Source organism: Carassius auratus, chromosome 41 (assembly GCF_003368295.1).
Source record: "Carassius auratus strain Wakin chromosome 41, ASM336829v1, whole genome shotgun sequence".
Lineage (NCBI taxonomy): Eukaryota > Metazoa > Chordata > Actinopteri > Cypriniformes > Cyprinidae > Carassius > Carassius auratus.
This window is the reverse complement of record NC_039283.1, coordinates 17,383,798-17,402,419: the sequence shown is the minus strand read 5'-3', so window position 1 is coordinate 17,402,419 and position 18,622 is coordinate 17,383,798. Positions and strand designations below refer to the sequence as shown.

At 35.9% G+C, this 18,622-nt stretch overlaps 1 protein-coding gene and 1 pseudogene across 1 annotated transcript; both read right to left on the bottom strand.

Annotated features, from left to right (window-relative positions):
- Positions 1 to 1,393: 1,393 nt before the first annotated feature.
- LOC113059582 (ictacalcin-like) lies at positions 1,394 to 3,369 on the bottom strand (annotated as a pseudogene).
- Positions 3,370 to 4,124: 755 nt separating this feature from the next.
- LOC113059649 (ictacalcin-like) lies at positions 4,125 to 4,753 on the bottom strand. The gene is made up of 2 exons (XM_026228190.1): positions 4,625 to 4,753; positions 4,125 to 4,343 (listed from the first exon to the last, which is right to left on the bottom strand). Exons 1-2 carry the CDS (start codon positions 4,739 to 4,741, stop codon positions 4,203 to 4,205), a joined length of 258 nt encoding a protein of 85 aa, XP_026083975.1. The 5' UTR covers positions 4,742 to 4,753; the 3' UTR covers positions 4,125 to 4,202.
- Positions 4,754 to 18,622: the final 13,869 nt, after the last annotated feature.

Here is an 18,622-nt window from a genome sequence, read left to right as displayed (position 1 = left end):
TCAAGTTCAAATAATGATAAATTCAGTTTACACTAAAATAACAGTATTTTCTTTAGCAATAGTTAAGTGACAGCTCAATACTGCAGTAGCCTACATTAGAAAACAGTATGCAATAACATACTGAGTGTAAATGATCATATTTATTAAAAATTATTAAATGGTTGCAGCCTAACCATATCCAATAAGCACTATTTTATTAATGAGGCCTTTTATTAAAAAATGTAAAATATTTCATTTATTTTTATTGAAATTAAATACCTTTTCGATCTGATATGTGATGGGAAAAGGAGAAGAACGAGTTTGGCAAAAGGCTTATTCAATTTGAACTCGATCGATTGGGTCAAAATCATTGCTTTGGGTCTTTACAGCAGAATTGAATTATGTATAATATAAATATTTATTTGTATTTATAATATTATTGTGTTATTTATATATTATATTACTGCAATATTTTTGATATTTTTGAAACAATCTCTACACAAACACAGAGCAATAGTTTCTAGTTTACAGTAACATATACATATGTACATGAAAGTGTTACATTTATAATTAGGTTCCCCCCACTCCAGTTCACCCATGCATTTGAAGATGAAACGTCACACAACTCACCCTGCGTTGTGGGACACAGTATCCCATGCAGTGTCTTCAGATGCATATCAAATTTCAGCAAATGTAATCCAGGAATTCCATGCATGCAGAAAATGTACATACTAGCCTATTCACAGTATACACATTGCATTCTGCAATATACTAGGAGTTGTATGATAGCATGTCATTCCAAACACAGCTTCTGAAGCCTACTGATTTCAGTGTAGGCTAATAGAGTTATATTTAGCAGATTCTGGCAAATATAGTAGGTCCTCTAGGTATTCCATGCATTCAGAAATTTTGCATATGCTATGCACAGTATACATACTGAATACTGTCATAATAGTAAGAGTAGTATGCTATTATGGCATTTCGAACACAGCAATTGCTGCATTTCCATGCCTTGAAAGTGACTTCTTTCACATAACAACAAAGCAGTGCACCTTTGAAGACTGATTTAGCAACCAGCGTGGTTACTGAACATAAATGTTTTTGTCTTTGAAAGGAGATACACATTTTGAAAGGATACACATTTAAGTTATATTATATGCTTTAAGAGATTATAATAATTTTATTAAATTAGCCAAATTGTCAAACAGTCATTAAAAGTAATTTCTTCAGTGCTTATTTTTTAAAGAAATAATAAAAAGTGTTCCACACTAGACATGCCAACAGTTACGAATTTTCCTTATTTTGGTGAATTACAATTTTAATGTAATTCTGAACAATGTTGACGTTAATTCACAGACTCTGTAAATTTGCATGCATGCTTTGGAGCACAGACCTGAGAAGTCTGTCTTATCAGTGAAGTTAAGTGCTTAAATGAAATGAAGATGTAAAAACCCATATGAAGCCACTGGATGACACCCACACTCCATTATTTTTATTTGATGTATTTATTTATTTATTTATTTTGATGTGTTCTCTTGTTACAAATGTTACAAATGAATAAAGTCATCAGAATCAGTAACAGTTTAGAGTTTAGAACGATTCCAAGAACCTTGAGAGACAGCCCCAGCCCCCAAACCTCAACCTACAAAAATGATGATTAGCACATAATTGCATCAACATTATTACTAAAATTGAGTAATGTATAGTATTGCGGTGTTTGTAAGACATACAGTAGATATTTGTAAATGTTCTTAAAATATAAACCACAATCCCGCCATAAGAATCTGGAAAACAATTTATGCACTGTGCACTAATCTTTGTTCAAAAAGGCATTTTTATTTGGTTACCAAGTGAGTGAACTGAAATTAAAAATAAATGAAACTTGTGAATGTTATAAAACAAATCCATTCTGTGAGATTAAGTTTGAACTTGAACATTCTTTGAATTTGAGATAAAAGTTCATTTTTTTAGGCTCCGAGTGCCCAAGAAAGAGTTCTAAGTTCCACCACAAGATGGAGACACATAATGGAAATTTTTATATTTTATGAGATCCAAGAAAGATTAATGCAGTTTATATTAATGTAGTAATTTGCAACTTGTCTGATCACAAAAAAAATAAAAAATAAATTAAAAAAAAATTTACACCAAAATAAATCAAATGAAATGCCAGTGGGATAATAAAAATAAAAATACAATGTGTGTAAAAAAAAAAAAAACGTATCGAATAGAGAAATTGGAGAGATGTGTTGTTAACTTTAGTGTTAGCTTAATATTAGAATGGAGGGACAATAACAGTTGTTGTGATCTGAAGTGGCTTCTTATCACACACTAAGGCAGATTTCTTTTTTTTAATATAGTATTCTGTACTGTTATAAAAGCGAAGTAATTTATCATGGTATTATAAATATACTTTATATTTATTTATATTTTTGGAAGGTCTCCTCGCAAAGCATAATAATGCTGGTGACCATGATGATGTAGTCATTCAAGTCCACAGTGCCATTTTTATCTGCATCCAGAGCCATAAAAATCTTGTCCAGGTCGGCCGGGTTAGAGGCGTTCTTTAACAAACACAACATTTTAAGTTAAGCATTTTTAATTCAAATTTCATAATGAAATGAGAAATGAAATTTCAACTGGTCAGTTTATGAAAGTTCTGCAGTGCCTCTCACCTCAAAGATCGGTCCCATCTCGTTTATGAGAAGTTCCTTGAGCTCGTTTTTGCTCAGGGTCTTTTTTGTCTCCCTCCTTTTCTGAGTATTTGTGAAAGACTGTAATCACCGTAACTATTGATTCAAGGAGATCTGTGAAATTGGTGTGATACACAGCAGGTGTGTAATAAATAAAAATAATATTAATAACAATCAAACAAAATTTATTGTTTACAACATCCACAATCATTAGTAATGGAGATGTCAGCAGTACAATAATATGAAATGCCCAGCAAAAATATAAAACACACAACTGGTTACAGCCCTCTGGAGAAGGGCCGGACCATAATTGTCTGAAGAGTGGGAGTTTTCAGAAAAGGAGGGATAAAAAAAAAGCACAATCAGATTATGGCCAACACCCTACATGCCCTTTAATTAAAACAGAATAGAGAGACAGAAAGAAATATATCTTCTTGATCTTTTTCATTGGTCATCTGATCCACCATCAACTGCCTCCTTTTCCTCTGATTTCTTCTTAACACACAAACTCTTAAACTATTCTACTAATCAATTAATGGCCGAAAAACATATAACATATACGTATAAACTAAGCTACCCTTCAAAGAATGCAATTAATGTGCAGATGTTGAACCCATCAGACTTTTATAGTCCAGCAGTGGGATGCATTAGTTAATTTTAAGCAGTAAAACAATTCAGTTAAAAGTCTCTTACTTGACATGGTGTTTCTGGAGTTCACAGCGTGCAAGAAGTGAAAGAAAATGGGACAGTCTGAGTGAGGACTGAAGGGACAGACTGGGTGTTATAAAGAAATGTCACCCCCAAATTCATCCCCTCCCACAATCCCAACCCTTAACGCACAAACGTACCTAAATTTATGTCCCTCTCTCTACTCTTACTGTGCTCTCTCACTATTATTGTTCACTCCCTTAACCACAAAAAAAAAGGAGGTGGTAGAGGCATCTCTTGTCCTAGTTTAGTCCTTAACTCAGCTGGCTGAACCAACTTCTAATCGCACACCAACATCCAAAAAGTTTCCCGGTGATTATTTACTGTATCATCATGCCTAACAATGCCCCTTGGCTGCTCTAAAATCACTTTAAACCACAGCTCCTTGGGTTAGCTTCATTTGGTAGTTTGAGAGTGTATAGAACTGGGAATCTCAACCCTGCACCTCGAGGTCCACTTTTCGCTCTAAACCAAATTAAACGCCTAACTCTGGGTTTCGCTCCAACCTTGATCAAACTCCCCTGGCTGTATCTTTCTAGTGCAATTTGACAATTCATTATATGTACGTATTAGGTTAGGAATGTCGTGGTATACAGGTGAACATTTCCATCTGAAATTGAAGCATATAGTTCTAATATATCTATAGGAATAACCTTCATGTGCATGTAAGCTGAAGCCACAAACACCATAAACACACATTTACAAATAAGAACACTCACACTAACATATTGTAAGAATACAGATTTAATTCAAATCATTAAAAACCTTTATTGTTAGTTTCAGATGCAACACCACTTTACAGATAAACGTTCTGTAAGGACAAGATCATTGATTTTTGAAAAAGTCATTGCAAATCATAGTGAGGCAGGCGACCAATGTGACGTACTCCTGGAAGTCCACAGTGCCATCTGCATTTGCATCCAGATCCTTAAAAATCTTGTCCAGAGCTGTCTTGTCAGTGGATTTCTTTAACAAACACAACACACACAAAAGCATAATCAGAGACTTGGTCAGTATGGTGACATGAATTAAATGACACATTTACATCAGCAATAGCTCACAATATATATTTATTATGAGAATTTATACAAAATAATTAACTTTTTTTTTGTAAATAATGTTATTATTTAATTCAAATATATATAAAGGCATCAATTTTAATACCTGCTTTTTAAATGAAGCATAATGAAATGAGAAATTATATTTCAACTGGTCAGTTTATGAAACCGTTTTGCAGTGCCTCTCACCCTAAAGATGTCTCCCATCTCTGCTGTGAGCAGATCCTTGAGCTCGCCTTTGCTCAGGGTCTTTTTGTCTCCCTCCTTTTCTGAGTATTTGTTAAAGGCTGAAATCAGCAAAGCCATTCCTTTCTGGATGTCTGTAAAATTAGTGTGTAGAAAACAGGTGTATCATAAACAATAATATTGACAATACAACAAAGCCTATTGCTTACAACATTCAAAGTTATTACAAGTTATGTCAAAAGTACAAAATATGAAATGTCATGTCTAGCAATAATACAACCCACAGAACTGGTTACAGCCCTCTGGAGAAGGGACAGTTTTAAGAGCAAGAGGATTATATTCAACACCCTTAACATACCCTCAAGACAGAAGAGAGATCATTTCAACCACCACCAAATGCCTCTTCTTGTTGTCTTCCCACAGAAACCATAACCTTAAAATGAATAAAATAAATATCAACCAATCAATTAACAGCTGAAAAACATTTAACATTTATGCACCCTAAATGAAGGCTGCAATGCTTAAAATACAGCAGTAGAGCAGCAGTCAGAGACATTAGTTAATTTGAACCAGTAACACATCTCAGTAAAAAAATAAAAATTCTCTTACCAGACATGGTGTTTCTTCTGGAGTTCAAGGCAAACAAGAAGTGCAAAAATTGAGAGCCAATAACGAGAACTGAAGGAACAGATTGAGTATATGCAAATGTCAGACCCAAAAATACATTCCTTCCCATCATTCACACCTTTGACAGACACCTACGCACCTGCGTTAACTTTTCTTTGTCATGATTTGTTCATACCCATACCGTTTAAATTCTTGTTCTTACAGTTTTTTTCAACTGCTTACACACATTTTCCAAAGTTTTCCTATTTTTTTCAAAACTTAACACACAAATTCAAGAATTGCACACACAAGATGCAAAATGCCTCACATCTCTTTCAAAATGAAACACCACAGTCAAAATATCGCAAACATATTTCAAAAGCAAACATTTGTCTTACATTGTAAACACCTTTACCATAATGTTATATTTTTGATTATGTCACATACACACTGTTATTCAAAACCTAAAACATGTACATGATTGAATGTAATTGGGAGAGAGCTGTTGAATATATAAAGTAAAAACAAAAGCAAAATTGAAACCAAACTTTAACTTTTTTGCTCTTTGTGGTTGTAAATGTAGTATTAGTGTACACTGTTTGAAAAGAAAAAAAAATACATCAAAAATATGTAGTGTTGTAGCATGTAGTGTAAAACCAAACATAATGTGTGTGCGTGCATGTGGAGATGGTTGGGTGTAGGCTCCATCTCTCCTCCAGGCTGGGTCCGGCCAACATACGTCATCCACGTCACATGCTATATTCTCTCGATACCTTACCAAACTGGGACCAATGCAATGTTCTGTAGTAAATGAATGCAAGGGTACTACAATAAAATATATTTATTATAGTATAGGCCTATTGTTTGTTATTGTAAAAAAGCCATTGTGTACATTAGAACATGTGTACATTACATTAGATTGTTACATACCGGTTCTCATTTCTAATGGTTCGAATTATACCCACCCAAAGTAAATCTACTCAAATTAGGCTGGACTCTCAGTCCAGCCTCTCTCATTGTTAAACCATGGTTTATCACATGATCGACTACTGTAACCCTAATCTCATTCGAGACCACTCTTCTTGTTCCTTATCGTCCTCCATTTCTGACTCGTCCTCTTCCTCACCTTCCAACTCCTCTTAGTCGAACTCGTCCTCTGGCTCTCCCTCCAACTCCTCTTACTCCGTCTGCAGTGTTTGCATCCATTTTCCAAAACCTGTTACTTGACCTTTGGCCTATTTATAGGCCACTACTACAGTTATGATTGGTTGCTGTTAAGTAAAGCAACAAGTGTTTGCACATGTGAGGAGTTAGTGTGAGGCACTGATGAATTAGTGTGCCATTTTGATTGGTTGTGTTTATAAAAGGAAATCAAGAAACTTCCTGTCAGATTTTTGTGTGTTTCATAGAAAATTGTGTGTTGTGTTTTGCAAAAAGTGTTTAACGAAATTGAAAAGTGAGTAAAAGGCCAAAAATTTGTGTATGGTTTTGCAGATTTAGTGTGTGGTTCTGGTGTTTGAGTGTCAGGTTTTAGAAATTGTGTGACAAGTAATAATTTTGTGTGTAAGCAGTTGAAAAAAACTGTATTACAGCATAGCTATCTCATTTTATTTTCCTCATGACTTCATACATTTTTAAAGTTAGTTAAATAAAAACGTTTTATTTGAATCCAAAAAGTAAATCATTTCTAGACCAGTCTTAACATAATAGCTGTGTTTATGCAACTGACCTAGAGTAATTTTTGACATGTAGCTACAGGGTGTTAACATTATTAGATAATGAAATCTCACGCTGGATTTATGGCATTAATCAGAAAAAGATCGTGAATATACTGCCTTACATTGTGTTGAAATCATAATGGAGCCACTTCAGCAGTCATAACCAGTCCTGCATGGTTTAAGAGCAGGGTAATTGTCTAGTATTCTAAGAAACGCTAAAAGCCAATAATAGAGACTATAAGTTTTCTTATTGTTGTCATGCTTGGTTTTTAAACAAGCTAAATGTTTACTGCACTAAATGTTGTGGACCATCAAAAAAAAAAAAAAAAAAAAAAAAAAATAGAATTCTACAAAACATCTTCAAGAAAGGTGCACCATCCCTCAAGGTATTAAGATCCACACTTTAGTAGATAAAGTAAAAATGTGTTCCTTTGATGGTACTGTGCAAGTAACAAAATGTTTTACCCCTAAAGAGACTATTCTTTAGCTTGGGTAAATTTTAATTTGTTGGAACAGCACCTATGCTCATGATGTTTCTATTTGTTTCTCTGTTTTGCCAAGGGATTTACATCCCGTGGTAACTAGGATTTACACAAGCTCCAGTCTGGATCCAGAACACCTGAGAAGAGATGACGCAGACCCCTCAGAGGACCTAAGATGATGCTAACCCTGAATCAACAAACAGAACTAACAAATATTGCTACAAGTGTGATTGCATCATGTAAATTGCTGTTAATAACGTCATCGTCTGGCTGACTATATGTCTTGTATTCATTTTTCTGAAAAATCCTGTCAGATGCGCATAAACTGACAGTCACCACTTATAAGCTACTACTAAATAATATTGAAGAAACATAATTTTCTGTAAAGTTGCTTTGTAATGATTGTATCATAAAAAGCACTATACAAATAAACATGAATTTAATTTAATTTAATTGAATACTGTGTTGGCATAGCTAGAGGACAGAACACGAACATCAACATGAATTTCCCTCCCCTTCCCATGGCTCCGGACAGCTGCGTCACAAATGAGAACTTTAAGCTAAACTGAATCAGCTTAATAGAAGACACATTTTCTCTTTTCTTGTAATAATGAACATTGCATCCATTTGAGTCTTAGTGCTATATACATGTACGTGAATTTGTTAAAGCACCTGCTAATTTGCATAATATCTAAAACTGTCTGTAGTGATAAGGGAGACCAGGTTGTCAAACAAGGACATTGACAAAAGGCCTATTTTTATTTTTTAGAAATGTCCGATTAGGTTAGGTTAAGATTTTTTTAATGTGTTTTAATGTTATAAATGTATGCAGTTTATTCATTACTTTAGTTTTGTTAAAAAGAGAGAAGAAGATAATTTAGTATGCTTGTTATTTAGTATGTTCGTTTCATGTTTCTTAATTTTTTTAATATTGCTTACAAGCTTACATGTGTGTGTGTGTGTGTGTGTGTGTGTGTGTGTGTGTGTGTGTGTGTGTGTGTGTGTGTGTGTGTGTGTGTGTGTGTCAATGTTTGTAATGAGCATTGTGAATTTTAGGGCCATCAGCGAGACTTTACATCTCTGTGGTAAATTGTATATTCTTTTAAACAAAAAGAGTTGCACTAAACTTTCTGGCCTCTCCTGTATAATATTCATTGAATGAAGCAAGGATTGCGTTGTGTTTATTGTGTGCGTGTAATCATACATCCTACAGGATACGCTTTGTGTTTCGTTATAGCACTTTTATACTTCTGTTGCTTAAGTGGAAAATTCACATAGAGATCACTGGCCGTCACCACTCATATTTTTTACATTCTCTTTGTTTCGATATGTTTCTTTCTATCTCCACCCCCTTTCTCTCTCTCTCAGTGGGCTGATAAAAGATAATGTTTTCCGGATGCCAGCCTTATTTCCACTCTGGCATGGAAAACTTTAAAAAATAAATCTTTCAGTTTTCAGCTGCCTGTCCTTTGACTGTTTTCTATATGCTCTTGTGTGCTTCCAGAATGTTTTCTCTGCTCTTGAGTACAATAGAAATGAGGTTTATCTCTCAAATGAAGTGAAGCCAAATTAAGTTTTGTAACCAAAATTCTGCATTACAATCAGATTGAGGCGGACAGAACAGTGGATACATTGACACATAAGCTATATCTATCTAAATAAAAAAGTAATAATAGTATAGTATATATAGTTATAGTATAGTATATATTTAATAACAAGCTATTTACCTGGATTTTTATCCACTATCCCATTTGTCCCCAAACAAATGAAATTATCAGATTTCATCACTCTTATCTAAAATTCTACTTCTGACTCCAAACACACTATTAAGACAACAGCTAAACAATAATGTGAGTGATGTGTCTGTGAGCATGAATTGTCTGTCTGTTGTAAGGTTTATTCTGTACCACTTGTCATGCCACTTCACCTCCACAGTGGCTACTGGCTGCATTAACTAAGACCAGTCAATCATACAGACCTTTTGCTAAACCTACAACAATCCATTTAAAAATTTCAACATGATGTATCATTTTTTTCTTGTCTTGCTATAACATTTATTTTTTTATTTGTTATCTGGAGAAGAGGAAAAGCAGAGCAAAAGTGGTGAGTTGCAGAAAGACTGTGAATATCAGCCAGTTCCGTATCATCCCACTGCTCAGTGTTGAAGGGAAGATTTTCTTCAACATCGTAGCTAAGCGATTGACCGAGTTCTTCTTCAAGAATGGGTATGTAGACACTTCTGTCCAGAAAGGTGGCATCCCGGGCACACCAGGGTGTTTAGAGCACGTGGGCATGGTCACACAGCTCCTCAGAGATGCTAGGGAGACCTAGTGGTGAGGTGGCTAGATCTGACGCTCAATGCCCTACAAAAAGGTATTTGAAACCCTACACTGTTAAAAATCGCTGTAAAAAAACGGCCAAATTTCAACAGTAACATACTGTTTTTCACTAAAACAGTGCATTCTGGGTAATATTCATCGTTTTCGAGAAGTAGCCTGCTGCTATATATCGTAAATTAACAACGTTCAAAGTCGACACTCAGCGGCTGTGTTTCAAATCACACCCTACACCCTCATTCACTATTCCCTGCATGAGTTTACTAATATAGTCCACCTGACAGAGAGAATGAAAATTAATGAGTGAATTCAGACACTGATCAACAGCTGCTGTTAATGAGTAGAATCACTGAAGAAAAAAAAAACATAACAAGACAAACACATGAAATACAATGACTTCAGCCACAGCCTTAGATAAAATCAACTGAAGATTTAAACGATCAACAAACAGCTTCACCAACTTCACACATTACTAACCAGACTGACTTTATTTCTGTCAGATCAGAGAACAGAGATCAAAAGATCTTATTGAGAATTAAAGAGATTTAGATGATAATGTTACTGTTTCGTTTGACATCACCATTGTGGAGATCAGTGTTTGCTTTAGTTGGGCTCCTGACCATTGACTTTTGCACTTTACATTTTGTTTTATTGCTGTATTTGTATCTTTATGATGCATCTGTTACAGCAGTATTAATTTTGATAGTCAAGTGATTATGGTTGTTTCTAACAGGCATGATCTACTAGACTGACTTAAAGTGTTACTATAATAATCAAATATTAATTTGGTGTTGAAATATTTGAGTGAATGACACTTCAATTTGGTAAGATTGAAAAGTAGTGTGATAACCAGGATTTATAATTTTTAACGACTAGTTTTAGTTAAAAAGTATTTCGGGCAGCAGTCCCCACAACACTCAAAGAGAGAAATCAACAATCAGCATATGAATCTCAACAATGGTGACAATCAAAAGGTTCATGATGCAATGCATGCTGGGTACCAGCACAGGATAAAACTCATCCATGATTCCCAGCATGCATTGCGGCATGAATAAATTATGCCCCTGAATTGTTCACTTATTTTCTTGAATTCTTATGTGCTTATAATTTTGCATTTGTTTTAAGTTTTAGTAGCATGTGTTGTGATGTTCAGAACTGATCTGTTCATTTATTTTGTGGATTGTCACCATTGTTGTGATTCATACGCTGATTCTTGATGTTTCTGTCTAAATTTCAGCAAAGGTTTTTTTTTTTTATGAGTGACATTTTCTTAACAGTCTTTCATAACTTATGGCTCAGCAGTGTTCCTTCTCATGCTGTAGTATCGATATTCAATAAGAGAAGAGATACGGGATTAGATCAGAAATAATAGTATTTGTTCTTGTCAATCTATAAACAACAATATCAGATTTTTTTTCTCCTGTGTACTTTTGTTTTGCTATAACAGGTTCCAAAGGCGCATTGTTACAGCATAAAAAAAAAAAAAAAAAACCTTAGTTGTTGAAAAGTCACGTTCAAGAGCCCAACTAAAGTAAACACTGATCTCCATCATGGTAGTGAAAAAAACACCTAAACCTATTTAACTCTCCATAAGTTCTTCTGTAGACATCTGACAGAAATAAAGTCAGTCTGGTTAGTAATGTGAATCTGGTGAAGCTGTTTTAGTAGTTGTTTAATCAGATCTTGAGAGATTTGATGTATTCTTTTATTCAGTTGATTTCATCTAAGGCTGTGGCTGAAGTCATTTGTAGTTCTTGTGTTTCTCTTTCTTGTGGTTTTTCACTAATGCTCAATCATCAATTAATCACATAATTATCTTATTAACTTCACTGATTCAGTGTTACTCTAACACTCTGTAGTGTGCACACATTATAAGTGTTCATTTAAAACTGAGGATTTTCTTGTGGGGTTTAAAGGGTTAAAGATTTAAGATGAAGAAAAAACAGAATGAAACATAATTTAACAGTAATAAACTGTAATTAATTTACAGGAAACAAACTGTAGAAAAACAGTTATTTACTGGCACCCCTGCTGCCAGTAAATAACTGTTTTTCTACTGTTTCTTGCCGTAAATTAATGGTTGCCAGCAAAAAAAAGTGTTTTTCTACAGTGTTTTGCCGTCAAGTCAAGGAAAAACAGTAATATACTGTAAAATGTAAACGTCAGATTTACCAAATGAAAAAAAAGTTAATTTAACTAAAATATTTGTGAACATCCATAGAAAAAAAATTAGGCAAAGTCATACACTGATAATGAGAGTAAATACTGAACTTGACTGTATTAATGTGTGTTTGCACAAGAGAGATCGTTTAGTTTAATGTAGTTTTGTTGTTCACCATTGTGCTGTAGAGTAGAGCCGGTGCTTCAGTCAATGATGAGCCACAAATTCTGATTTTCTGCTGCTTTATATAAAGGCAGTAAATGTGGAGTCGCTGATACAGTGGTGATCTCTGTGTTAAGTACTTCAGCACATACATGTGTAATACAGCTGACAATGAGCTGCAGTGATTTGAGTAAAAGTCATGTATTTAGTTACTTTATTACTGCACATTAAGTGTAAGAAATATTCCTTCTCAGTGGACTCAAATGAAATAAGTTCATAGTACTAACATCGTAGGAATGCTAGTTTAAAAACTCGAACTGTTTGAAGCAGTGGGAGTGGAGTTAATTTCCATGGTAGAATTTACGGTAAAATACTGTTAAAAAATAAGAGTGGTAAATTAATGGTTAAGAGCTGTAAATTAACAGTACTTTACTGGCACCCCTGCTGCCAGAAAATTACTGTTATTTAACGGCAAATTTTTTTACAGTGTAGAGAGGCACCAGGTCCAATGGTAAGAGAACTCATCCTGGACTATTACAGCGATTTCAGCCTGAGAGCCTCCACAGGATCAAAAACATCAGACTGGCACATACTGGAGGTGGGAATGGTCACAGGGTGCACCTCCTCAGTGATCCTGTTTGCTCTGGCAATGAACATGTTGGTGAAATTATGTCATTTAAACCAGCAAATAAAAAGATCCTTGGTCTTGAAAAAGGGCAGAGTGGTGGACAAGTTTCGATTCTCCATTGCAGGAACACCAATTCCTACCATCTGTGAGAAGCCAATCAAGAGCTTGGGGAAGTTCTTTGACGGCAGCCTTGTGAGGAGCTGGAAGGATGGCTCAAGGACGTTGACAAGTCAGGCCTTCCAGGAAAATTCAAGAATTTTCAAAAATGGATCAACTGGGATTCTGCCAAGGATACTGTGGCCATTGTTCCTCTATGAGTTTCCAATCACTACAATCTCAGATCTGGAAAGAAGAGTTAGAGGCTACCTGAGGAGATGATTCGGACTGCCAAGTAGCGTGACAGCATCGCCCTACGGTATATGGGAACCCCGGCAAGCTTACACTCCCCTTAAAATCCATTCGGGAGGAGTTCAAAGTCTCACGTGCAAGAAAGGTGCTGCAACTCTGTGAGTCATCAGACCCCAAGGTCTCCGGAGCATGGGTAGCAGTCAGGACCGGCAGGAAGTGGAGAGCAGAGGCTGCTATGGATCAAGCAGAATCATGGCTACATCGTGGAGTCCTAGTGGGAACAGTGGCCAGAGGAAGGGCTGGACTGGGAACCACCCCCCTGTTTTGACAAGGCTTGAGGGAAGGAGAGGAGGTAACTGATCTAGCACGAGGTGAGAGCAGCTGTGGAGGAGGAGAGGACCAGCAGAGCAGTGGGAATGAGACAGCAAGGCACCTGGATGAGATGGGAGGAAGTTGTGGAGAGGAAGATCTCATGGAATGACCTCTGGTAGGCAGAGCCTCACCGTATTAAGTTCCTAGTCCAGGCAGTCTACAACGTCCTTCCCAGTCCATCCAATCTGCACTGCTGGAGCTTGGCCGATACACCGGCATGCCCACTCTGCCAGAGGAAGGGGACCCAGTTGCTGCCCAAAAGATCTGGGGGAAGGCTGATACCGATGGTGTCACGACCAGGTGCTCAAGACCATCGCAGAGAGCATATGCAGTGCCATCATGAGCTGTCGAAGGTCCAAACCTTGGAAGCAAACCACCTATTTCATCATAGCTGGGGAAAAACCGAAACCAACATCTAGAGCAACATCAGGGTTTCTAAACAGTGCAGAGGACTGGCAGCTGTCAGCAGATGTGGGCAGTCAATTCAAGTTCCTGCAGCATGTCGCCAAAACCACTCTTAGGCCTGACATTGTCCTGGTGTCAGTCTCGTCATGCTGGAGCTTACAGTGCCGTGAGAAGAGCGCATGGAGGAGGCCTTTAAGCAGAAGAAGGAGAACTACAACAGTTTAGTCAGCGACTGCCACAGGAAAGGCTGGAAGGCTAGGTGTGCTTGCCAGTGGAAGTGGGATGCAGAGGCTTTGCAGGACAGTCTCTCTGCAGAGCTTATACTGCACTTGGCATTACTGGAGAGAGGACAATCTTTAATAGCACAGAGGAGGCAGAAAAAGCCTCTTGGTGGCTCTGGTTAAAGAGAGCAGATCCGTGGTCGAGCACTGCTAGAGCACAAGCTGATGCCAGATCAACCTCACCTGGGTCACCTGTGCGAGGGTGTCTGATGTTCGAAAGACCCAAAACACCTGATGACCACTGGTAATATCATTGATGATGTGCCCTAGCTTTGCATCAGAAGATGTATCGCTACAATTGTTTAGTGTGAAAGTTAGTACAGGGCACAATTCAAATGGATCTCTATGAAACATTTATGCAGATATTTATTTAAGTTTAGAATATTCTCAACTTCAAAGTTTACTGCATCAGTTCAGGTAGTAATATCTGTGCATATTTTACTGTTGTAGGACATACGTTCGGAAGTTGCTGTCTATTGTATTTGTTCCTGAATCAACAGACATACAGATTCCTTGTGCAAAATGATCATGTAATCAGTAGGCCATTGCATTGTCTGCAAAATGAAGATGTGTCAGGCTCCTCTGAGATTAAAGCCCTGGGTTCTCTGTTAGTGTTAATGTGGCCCTGCTTGAACTGTCACTGGATGTGCATCATTTACCTCCACTCAAATCCATGTTCATGTGAGAAGCCTGCAGTCAGTGTTTGACCGATATTACCTCATACTTTTTCAATGCATCTCTGAAGCCATATATTACAACAATCCTCATATTACAGTCTTTTTAGGGTAAATCGCTGTTGTTGCAGCAGTTGTTTGTCGCTTTGCTAAACAAAAGTAAATGTGTATTGCAATTTGCAAACTATATTTATTGCCTCTGAAAGTACATTATTTTATGCGTCTATTTGTCTGTCTTTTTCTGCTTTCATTCTTGAAGTTGAACAGTTGAACAGTTGAAGCTGTCACCACATCACCACACCAAATCATGCCACATAGCAATAAACAAGAGAATAACTACAGGGTGGGACAGAAGCATGTCGATCAGGAATTCAGTAACTGCATTTGAACCCTGAATGTTGTGCACTTCCTGATTTAAATGACTGATTTATGGAAATGCACCAAGAAAATAATTCAATGCAAGATATTATGTATCTGATAACAAATGAGTCACTCACAACTAGCCCATATTTGAAAGCAGTTTCAAGTCATGCATGCACAGCTTATGCAATCGTCTATTTGTCATTTGAAACTTTCAGACAGTCTCTTGCAGACATGGTGTGTCTTGCAGAAATGGCTGATCTACAATATATAATGTGCTTGAGACTGCAAGTCAAAATTTAAGACACACCTACACATTCTAGTCACATGCAACACTGTAAATGCACTCATGCTATGAATATACTTTTAAATCTTTAAGTGTTAAACAATTGCTCTGTTATGGCGCTAATTATGTACAGTTTTCCTCACATTATGACTTTTTTTCCAGGTTACATCATGTTGGGTGCAAGTACCAGAGGATTTCTTCCAAGCAAATGCCATCAGTTCCGTGTAAACAGGCCTGATCAAGTTGCTGTTTGTGTGTGTTTAGGAACATGTGGGTGTGTTCACTCTTACATTAGACAGGTGCGGAGGACAGGGACTACACTCTGAGAAAAACAATATATACCCTTATGAAAGGAAAATATATTACCAATATATTTCTTAAAATATATTGTGATATATTGTAATATATTATTTTCCCTTTTTATTTTCTAATATATTATATATTTGAATACATTTGATAATATATTGATGATACATATATTATATGATATATTGCAAAATATACAAATGATTGCCGCTTTCAATATATTGCAATATATTGGAAAAAATAAATATATATATAAGAATATATGCTTAATATATTACATGTTATTTTCCAATATACTGCAATATATTTTTGTTTCATAAGGGTACAGCAGAGAAACAGGTGTCCCTACAATGAAGACCAAATCTGGGATTCAAACATTTTATATAAAACTGGAAGTTATAAGAAATGAAACAGAAATGTGCTGCAGTATTTCTATGTCACTAATAATAAAAATGAAAAAAAGAGTGGCATTGATCATGTGAATTTGTTTTTCTACAGACGGTCACATGTTTTTCATGTGTAAATAAAAACCTCTCCAACTAAAAAAATTCTATTGACTGTTTACATCTAAATGTTTCTGTTGGGATGATTGAATTTATCAAATAAAATTCACACTCATTCAATTTGGCCAATTGAAAAGTTTAGATGTGACCAGTCAATAGAAAAATTTGAGCTGGAGAGGTCTGAATTTATTTATTTATGTATTACTTTTATTTACAGTGTATTCATATTTCATTTAATTATTCACTCAAATGATTATGTTCATTAAATAGTATGTTGTTCTTTTTGATCAGTAAACAAGCATTTGCATGGCATGTTGCTTCGTGTCTTGGCATGTTCATGTCCTGTTTATACAGTAACATGAGAAAAGGATTAGGAATGTGTGGGTGAAACAGGTTCAGACCTGCTTCTTACTTAACATAAAACTGCTGTTATCCAAATTTGAATTCTGATGTTTGTTATTATTATTTTTTTAATCTTGAGTCTATAAATGTGACATAAAACTGACTGATTATTGACATCTATCTTTGCTAGCAAATAAGCTTGAGTTATTTGGCTTTGCATTGCAGCAGAAATTTCAAATTGAATCAGTCAATATAAAATGAGATATTTCAAAAAGAACTGCCTGCACTCCTATCAGCACACTTCTGTTCGATCTAGGCCTTGCATGTCTGTATGCTTACATTTGGATACTAATGCCAGTCAGCACCTCTCCAAACATTTATCATCCAGAAAAATGAAAAACAACACAATTGTATCTGTTGCAAAAATACCCATAAAATTATGAACTGCATTTCTATCAACTTATTTTTTGAAGCTCTAAATTTCCTACTGTTTGCACTTTCATTTCTCTCTCTCTCTGGCACACACACAATGGCAGGAATGATTCATTCATGTGCTATGAAGGATCTGTAGCATGCCAAATTCAGTTTGACAAGACTCCCGTGCCATAAAAAAGCGTTAAACTTTTTAACTTTAAAGACCATATTCTGCTTTGTTTGACTGAGCTAGTTTATAGTAAATAAATAAACAAAACATAGAGGATTTTCACAGTCAGACTGCATGAATCTGAGTCATATTTCAGTGACTCTTTTGGGTGTTGTCTGCCCAAAAGGCCATGTTATTTTTTCTTTCTCTCTGATGTGAATGGCCAATCTTTAAACATTCTTTTTAAAATGTTTCAGATTAGTCATTTAGGATAAATATAAAAGACTCATTGTGTAGCTATGACGTTGTAGCTGATGTTTTCGTGGAGGTTTGAATCGCAAGCTCCAAGCGAAGCTTCATATTTGGAATAAGCAGAGACATGCTTATCCTCTCTAAATCTGGTCTTCAGACATCAAATAATGTCATCATCATCCATGAGTGTCATAATATATTGATTTCAGTCTAGTTTTGGATCCTGAATAAGTAAACACCTGGATAAACAGATCACACCCCATTTGAATTCACACAACCTAACATATATATCATGGATCTTCCCTTTATGATTATAATGGAATATATATATATATATATATATATATATCTTCAGAAGACAATCAAGCTGATAACAAAAAGGGTGTGTACTATTAAGTGTTATTTAACGCTCTTTTGTTCGGGGCCACTTGTACGGTAAATATATGTGCACCTCCAGCATTTTTACTGAAGTGCACATATAAACACACACCTATACAAAAACACACACACCCACACAAAGAAAGTGCACAAAATAAAATGACTGGTGTCACTTTAAATTACATTATGACAATTTAACATCTTAGGTGATAAGGGGAAACAAGTATTGTATGTGTATGCTAGCATGTCAGTTTTAAAAATAATACATTAAGGCAGATGTGAACAGTAGCTGTGCTCTAAATAAGCATTTAGCAAAACACCCACAGACATGTTTGACAATTACTGTAGAGGACAAATAAATGTAGTGTTTGTCTATGAGACCAGAAATAGAAAAGGAGGAGTTGAGAAAAGGGAGAGTGAGTTGATATGTTCATGCCATGTGGTTTACTGCTGACATCTAGTGATCACCTTCCTCCATACTTAAATGGTGGTATGGCAGACATTAAAGGGTTAGTTCACCCAAATAGCAAAATTATGTCATTAATAACTCACCCTCATGTTGTTCCAAACCCGTGAGACCTCCATTTAAGATATTTTAGATTTAGTCCAAGAGCTCTCAGTCCCTCCATTGAAACTGTGTGTACGGTCTACTGTCCATGTCCAGAAAGGTAAGAAAAACATCATCAAAGTAGTCAATGTGACATCAGAGGGTCAGTTAGAATTTTTTGAAACATCAAAAAGACATTTTTGGTCCAAAAATATCAAAAATAATGACTTTACTCAGCATTGTGTTCTCTTCCGGGTCTGTTGTGAGCGTG

Bases quoted from the DNA above. Each gene is read 5' to 3' on its own strand.
- LOC113059649 (XM_026228190.1), bottom strand. From the start codon at position 4,741: ATGGCTTTGCTGATTTCAGCCTTTAACAAATACTCAGAAAAGGAGGGA. The intron at 4,344-4,624 runs GTGAGAGGCACT...TGTTTGTTAAAG, and splicing joins AGATGGGAGACATCTTTAGG to AAATCCACTGACAAGACAGC.